The 8,515-nt window shown below is 42.3% G+C and overlaps 1 protein-coding gene across 1 annotated transcript; it reads left to right on the forward strand.

Moving 5' to 3' along the window:
* Positions 1-5,103: 5,103 nt before the first annotated feature.
* LOC149155524 (polyubiquitin-like) lies at positions 5,104-5,535 on the forward strand. Its single transcript, XM_089444445.1, has one exon. It carries the CDS (start codon positions 5,104-5,106, stop codon positions 5,533-5,535), a length of 432 nt encoding a protein of 143 aa, XP_089300571.1.
* Positions 5,536-8,515: the final 2,980 nt, after the last annotated feature.

Below are 8,515 nucleotides of genomic sequence, written 5' to 3' on the forward strand. Positions count from 1 at the left end.
GGAAAGAAAGACTGGAACCCAGGGGGCATGCACCCTGGTCTGCTTCGGGCAGAAGAAACCCCGGGTATAAGGAAGAATTTCCGCAAAAGAATATGACTAGTCCGTACCCTGTCCGTGGAAGGAAGTGGGGTTGTTCTGGAATAATATTCTTTTGTCAAAGTTATGTGAGTGAGATAATTGGCTTTTCGCTCCCCTTGTCTAGGTAATAGGGACATCGAAGATGAAGACCGTTTGCGGTAACAAGTAGTAACCGTCTTTGAATTCAAGCCTCGCCCATTAAAACAAATGTTTTGAAGGATAAGCAGGGGCAGCCTTCAAAGAGATTCTATTGCTACAACGGGTGGTCACCATCTTTAGTAACCCAACGTTAGACATCGCCAAAGAAAGAGATTGATTTGCGGCAGCAAATCGAACCGTCTTTGGAATAATAAGAAAGAGGCAAGCCTCCCTCAATAATACCAATGTTTTATCTTTGAGTAGTGTTCTTCCATTGTCACAAATAGCTGTTTGTTAAAAGTGGGCCGACGGGAAGCCTGAGTACTGCGTAAGACCCCTTAGAATAACGAGAAGACAAGTATCGTTAACATTAGATTGGCAAGATGACAAGTAACTGTGAACACCCAAAGAAAAGCAGAGGTAGGGGAGAGGAGGGGCAGCCTCGAAATTCTATCCTATACCTGGGGGCATGCAAACCTTCTGGAGTGCAAGCTAGGGGCGGTTATTTATCTGGTTTTAAGATTAGCCGTTTCCAAACTTGCATGAAAGAAGCCTGTGGGGCAAAAGTAAAATTTGCCAAAAGTGAGCATAGCTGTGGTAAGGCATAAGCTCTATAAAAATTGGTCCTTACGGGAGGCGTTCTTCTTATGACTGGTATATCGAGCAGTTTTAGCATATAGTTCATGCTCGTTAAAAAATAAACGCAAATTCGAGCAGTTTTACGACTGAATTTATGCTCGTTAAAAAATAGAAAAGTGTGAGCAAAAGTTTCCCCCAGAGTTCAAGCTCATGGAAAAAATGAACCGGTAAATAACCTTTTGAGATCGTAAATTCATTAGCCATAAGAACCTTGATCGTGTTTTCATCCATCACCTCCACTGTTCATTTGGCCGATCATTCACTTCCATTTGTGTGTTTACCTCTTTTTGAGAAACAGCTGCGAAGAGTGATTTCACCTAGCCATCCTTGTGACACTGCCGTGATTGGAAAATTCCAATTTGTACCTGGAATCAATTGCTATCCCTGTTTATCACTCGTTCCTCAAAAGACGAGTCTTCTTTCAGCTCTTTTCACTGACTCGTAAAATATGAAAAGTTTGCCGAGTTTTGGCCTTCCAGCTCGTTAAATGACCGGAACGCTATCCCTCCTCTAAATTTTAATCTTTTTGGACCTGAGGGATTATTGCACAAAAGGATCGAGCGCTTGTCTTGTTCGGCTCGTTAAAAGTACCGAACAGCCATCCCTTCTGTATTGTTTTATACTTTTTCGGACTTAAGGGATTTGCTGACGAAAAAGGAATTATGGAGTTGACTTTCCGTACCTTTTCAGACTCTCTAAAAATGAAAAGGACCGAGTTTTCTTTGTCGTTAGACTCGTTAAAATGATTAAATAGCGACAAACTTGTCTTTAGACGAGAACGAGTTTCCCTATCGCTAGGCTCGTTAAATCATAGCGATGGGCTTGCCCGAAGGGCAGGTTATAGAACAAGCATATGTTATCCTCCTCAAGCTTGACAAAAATAAAGAGGTACTGGTCAGAAATGACTGGGGAAAAATTGGGAGAACATCAAAGTTTAATGGTAGCAAGTCACTCTTGAACATGACACTTTTCCTCCGTACCACATCGGGTTGGGTTGTTTCGTTCACCGGTCTCATCACCATGGTCCTCGCCAAACCATCCACATTTGGGGTAATGCTACCGATCCATCGCATCAGTGTCGTTATATGTTCAAGAGGGGTCATTCTGAAAGTGTCAACCGTGTCCCATCCACTGCCATACATTATCATTCATCCATTCATGATCGCCACCCTGAATCATATGTCACAGTTTGTTTTCACCTCCACTAAAGTCATTAGCTCCGTTCCGTGTCATTGCTGTGGGATTCATTAAGGCCCTCCTTTGACGGATCGCTTCTTGTCGACTTCAGCTCATTATCCAAGAAGTTGATCTAGGAACACCCCCATCAGTACTTTGAAGCTTGCATGCCTCAATGGCAAGTTTCCCACTTCCGGCGACAGGTATACATCAATGACCTTCGACCAGAAGATTTTGCGTGGCGTTCGACGCCAAGTCCTTTATTCACGCCACGTGAATTGTACTGCAGTACCTTGAGGGTCATCGTCATTATTGGTGATTCCTCTCGCGCTTGTTAACGGTTTTCATTATTGACCGGTAATCAAGCGATGTCTTTCCATGTTCGACTTCAACAAAATTCTCACATGGATCGACTTGTACTTAGAGTGAAGATCGAACGAGTTTGAAGACCCCGGATCTAGTTTCATCCATCCGGGCTGCGATATATATTCAGGGAATATAAAAGCATTTGCCATGTACATCATTGCAGCAGATGATCATCCTACTCAAAGGATGATAATTTCAGCAGAAAATTATCAGTCTACCATCAGACGATCATCTGTTCTATGTACCAAAATGTATTTATAAAGCTGAGCATGGGAATGCCCGCCTCAGCTAGATCATGAAAACAGAATGAAAAATAATGTATTGTATTGTATTGTATTACAGGGCGCCTCCTCAGCACTGGAATGAACTTCGGACCCTCTAGATAAAGCATTTCACCCGATAAACGGCCTCATACTTTAGGGGGCAACTGTTATAGACATTTTTGTGCCTCACATCATGGAGCATGAAATGTCAATAATCACAGGGATCCTCAGTCCCTAAACATGTTGTTCTTACCCCTAAAAGAACAAGGTCATCAAACAACAGCACTTCCAATCAGTTCTCCACCTGAAAACACTTCAAAACAGGCTTATTTTGGATCATGTCAGCTGCTCCACTGAGCTTCTGCGCTGGAATGCAACTGTCCCTCCTTGTACCTGCGCTGGAAGTCAAGATTAATGAAGGCTACCTGCGCTGGGCGAGATTGGCCAAGTGGCACAGTCATCCTGCAAGGTGTCAACTGCCCAGGAAGCTTCCAAACTGACACTTGGTTCATGAGATTCGCCCTATGATGAGTAAGAGGTACTTGATCACCATGTGTAAGCAAGGATCTCCAAGTGGACTCAAGAACTGAAGATTAACTGAAGAGGGAGAGGACACAAGGCAGCTTCATGTCAGTCTCAAGCTGACTCATCCTTTCTTCTTCTCTCCTATATATAGAGCTCTTCTATGAGGTCTAAGGAGGCTGGAATTTTGTGTAAAGCAAGGAGGTGCTGTTGGTTTACAGTTAGAGCTATTGGGTGATTGTTTTACTAGAGGTGAAGAGGAGAGTTCTTGCTGCTGGGGAGGTGCTGCTGGATTGGAGCCATCATTGGTTGTAACCTTCTCAGAACCCTGTTACTTCTATCAATAAAGTTTTGCATGTTCTCCTATATACTTGTATTGCATTGATGTATTGTATTTACATGTATATTTGATTCACTCTAATCCATGTATCAGTTATGAGTACTTGTATCTTGTAGTTTGCTCTCTTGTTTTGTGCAGGATCTGTGTGTAGCTGGACCGGCAAAGAGAGCAAGGAGCTGGGAACAAGAGACAAAGAGAGAGGACAAGGATCGACTAAGCGAAAGACACCAGGTTGGTTAATCTTTCTTCATTCTCTCTGTACTTTCATAAAGGAAATCATCAAAACTTTACTTTCAGTTGTTGCTAAAGACTGTCACCTTTAGAGTAGGGATAGGGTCATCCGCATCGGATACTTTTCCCCACAACAGGGTGGAGTTGGTGGGAGATATTAGAGACATCTCTCCCGACTTCCACACTCATAAGATATATCCAATATCCCCCCATGAAGGTGAGGGTAGGCTTGGGAGAAGATATTGGATAAATATTATTTCTCCAATATCTCCTCCCACCTCAACCCTCGCAAATGAGGTATGAAGAGAGGGTGGAGGTGGGGGAGATATTGGAGATATCTCTCTCCACCCTCATAAGATTTCTACGATATCTCTTCCCCACCCCTCCTTCCACCCTTATGGGTGGGTGGAAATATTGGAGAATTCTTATTTCTTTAATATCCTCCCCAACCCCCACCATTGGAGAAATCTTATGAGGGTGGTGGGTGAGGGGATATTATATTTCTTAATATCTTACTCCACCCCCACCAATAGACTTCTCCAATATCTCCCACCAACACAAACCCTCACGAGCGAGATAATGGGTGTAGATATTATACTCAAACATTATGAGAGTAGGGGTGGGGGAATATAAATTTTCTCCAATATATTACCCCCCACTCCAAACCTCACAAGTGAATTAATAAGTTAGAGTGGAAATGTGGGGACATATTAGAGAAATCTTATAATGATGCATGTTTTGTTTAGACATGCACAAGTGAATGTTTTTGGTAGGGATAACACTCCAAAATCATCTGATATGGTTAAGTAGTGCCATTTTTATATTAATTATGATAGTGATAATGATATAATGTTTATTCAACATTGCTTAGGTTTGAGATTCGGAGCGATGGCGATTTCTCAGGAGACAAGGGTTTTCGAAGATCAGATTGCCGCCGTAGGCCAAAAAGACCAGCAATACGCCGATCCGAAGGGAAGCCTGGCCAAGGGACGTGCCGAGCAGGATCTCGCCCTTTGGATTGGACCCGGAACTGCCAACAGAAAATAGCAACAGGATCTGGAACAATGCGAACAAAAACAGGAGTTTAACTGCCCTTTCTCGGCACTGGCTGCCTATTACGTAACGGATCTGGGGACGTATCATCATTGCTCTGGGTTTCTTGCACCAAACGGATGCGCAGGGCACGGCCTCTCCATTCGGGCTTGGGCCGGATCTCCCACCAGTAAACAGACCCAAGATCTGGAACATTACAAACAGAGAATGGAATTTTATATCCGATTATTGGTACAGGATGCATTACCCAGGACGGATCTGGGTTCCCTCTATCAATACTCATGGCGATCTGTATCAATGGAGATGGCCGTATGTGATGGAGCCAAACAGTGTAAGGGTAACCAGATCTGGGGCGTTCCCAGGACAACTTGTCCCCGATCAGATCGGCAAATCCACCATGTTTCGAACATGCTCCAAGATAAAGAACACAGGAGCGATCCACTGCGCAGGGGTATAGATCTGGCTCAACAAAGGCTCCACAACACCGAGCTAGCCCATACAAATGCAGATCTGATTCAGATCTTTGTCAAATCGCTTGAAGGAAAGCACTACTGCATGCGGCTCAGGAAGGCAACAAGCATACAAGATTTAAAAAAGGAAATACAGGGCCGCCATGGAATACCAGAACGCTTACAAAATCTCATTTATTCAAGGTTCGATCTGCAAGACAACAAAACCTTGCAACATTATGGCATAGCCAATGATTCAACCATTAATCTAACCCTCTGACTGCGTGGCGGAAGCTCTGGAACCAGCTTTAAAAACACAGGTTCCTTTCGGGACGCAGTAAAAGGAAAGGAAGAAAAAAGGGGAAACAAAGCAGCACCAGCTTCAGAACTGCCAGGACCCTACATCGTCGAGCAAAAACCAGAAACACCAACTCTTCAGGTATCTATACCAGAAGTAATTAACCTATATACTGATTTATCAAATACTGCAGTCATATGCAGATTCAATGGATTTTGGCCAAAATCAGATGCCCTGCATCAATGGATCTACACAACATGGTCACCTAACTGCGAAATTTACCTCTGCCCTAAGGGGTTTTTTATAGTCAGTTTTGATACAGAACATGAACGAGACAGTATTATCAAACAGGGGCCATGGTTCTGGGGCAATGCTGGCCTCTTTACTACCCCCTAGTTCCCGGGATTTGATGCAAATACAATGAAAGTTTCAACCATGCCTGTTTGGGTGAGGCTTCACGGGCTCCCACTGCATTTCTGGCATCATAAAGTGCTAATCGCCATTGGGAATTCTCTAGGGAAATTCCTAAAAATGGATGAAGACAGAGCAGTCAGGGGTATCTTCACATTCGCCAGAATATGCGTAGAAGTGGATCTGAGTCAGGGGCTACCAGACCACATCACGCTAAACTTCAACAATACCCAATGGAAACAACAGCTCGACTACGAAAACACAGCATTCCGATGCAGGAACTGTTTGCAGACAGGGCATCTCCAAAATGGGTGTCCATTAGCTCGAAAGGACTCTAAGAATACTAAGAAACAACAAAAAAAACCCAAAGGCTGGCAACACATAGAGCCATTGGAAGAAGAGGACAACAAGGAGGATCCACCAACAAACCACATGGAACCAGAACCTCAAATGGGACAGAATCAATCACAGGAAGCAAAAAACCTCTCTACTCATACGGGGTTGATCATTACAGATCTACATCAAGAGCTGCAAATGGAAGTTAGTGGCATAAAGAGAACCCATAGCTCGGAGGGCTCAGAATCAGACAAAGAACAACAAATGAACACCATGGGAAACCAGCTGGCTACAACTACACCCACAGTCGATTCAGGAGGATGGCGCCGGGTAGAGAAGAAGAAAGGAAGAAAAGAATAGGCTTGCTGGCAACATTTTTTTATTTTTTTACTTTTTTGTTACTCTGTTGAACCTGTCCTTACAGGATTATTCATCTGCTATTCAGTGTTATTTTCTTTTGTTATGCTGCCTGTTATTATAGGAACAGCCATATGCATATGCCATCGGCATCTACAAAATGTAATTTTATCAATTTATGAATAAAATTACGATTTTTTCCTAGGGGAAAAAACATTGCTTAGGTTTAAACTATGAATATATAATACCCATGATTTTTTAATGTATTGTACATGTCAGTTATATAGGTTGGTGAGTCATATGATATGGTCAAGGGCCAAATGATGTCATGTAAACAACGTACTTCATATTATGAAAAAAATAAATGGTTGCTTGTGTGACAAAGGAATGGAAAATAATATGGGGGTTATGACTCCATGAGAGTGGAATGAGAGGGGGCTAAAGCCATAAATAATAAAATTTTATCCTTATCCAAATTAACCTTGAAATATGTGAAAAATAGTTGGAAAAGACTAGGCTAGTTGCCATGTGTCAAGTTGAAGTCTTGCACATAAAAATGTGGGGTTTTAGTGATTTTAGGAGCACTCTTACACATTCTCCCATTCATTTTCTCTACAAGCTACCAAATTTGTATGGCCATCTAGATTAAGTAAGAGAACCAGGACAGAGAGGTAAATTACATATCAATCCAGTGCAAGGCTACCATAAAAGCATCCCTAGTGTCCTCACATATTTTTTTTCTTAGCCAATCTCCACTAGCGCTCTGTTGAGGGCCCCGAGGTCGGGTCAACAACAAGGGGGATACCCACCCGGTCCGGAACCTGGTTGGCGGCTCCTTGCCCGTTTGGAGTAGCGGGTCCGACTGGGGGTAATGGGACCAGTTTCCCAATGTGATGGGTGTGTGTGTGTGCGTAGAGTCTGATGGTATTAATCTAGGGGGGTTCTTCTAAACTAGTCTTAATTCTAACTGCTAAATTAACTCTATGCTAATGTAATCTAATGAAGAAAAATACATCTAATCTACGCTAACCCGGGGTGTTTTTCTTTTGTTATGCGATCTAGAAAGATTTCTAACAGCAGCCGGTAATAAAGATCATTCAACTGATATCAGAATATAAATCAATAAAGATAAACCATTCTGCATAAGAAGTTAGGCAGAGTAGTTGTGAACAGCATATCGCATAATCAGTTTTCTATATGTTAAACATAAATAAATGACCCCACCATACAGAAGTGCCAAATGGTAATGCAGACATTCATGCAATAACATACAAAGAACTCAGCCACATATCACTTTAGGAATACTAGCAGAATCTAGCCAAGAGATAAAAGTACCATTTATGACTAACTTCACTAATAAACTTCAAGTAACAATGATTTATTTCTACTTGTTCTAACATCTGCTAAGAGTACAGAAGTGCAACATCAGTAACAGATATTAAAATTCAAACATAAATAAATCTCGATCCATCCATTCATCAAAAACCTCCTCTGAGGGTGCAGAAGTGCATGTTCTGAGGATAAGTTTTTTGACAGATTTCCGGACCCTTCTCCAAAAACCATGAGAAGGGTTAAATACTACTAACTAATCAGTCTTAATTACATGAAATTAGGGAATCGGCCTCAAATGACCGCCCTTTTACTAAAAGCAACTTTATTTCTAAACTTAAAATCTAATTTCTGACCGTTTCTGTATATTCTCTTTAGTGTTGTCAACAGTGTAATGCTTTCCTGGGAAGAGTCGGCTGGCCGCCTTCTTGTTTCGCTTGGGAGATAAAAGTGGAAATAACAGGAGCTGGCACTTCCTTCCGGCAGACCAGAAGATATTTTCGAAAACCTTTCTCTAGCTGGGTGTATT

The sequence above is a fragment of the Pinus tabuliformis genome, chromosome 9 (genome assembly GCF_031772625.1).
Source record: "Pinus tabuliformis cultivar Carrire ecotype Pingquan chromosome 9, CPIR1, whole genome shotgun sequence".
Taxonomy (NCBI): domain Eukaryota; kingdom Viridiplantae; phylum Streptophyta; class Pinopsida; order Pinales; family Pinaceae; genus Pinus; species Pinus tabuliformis.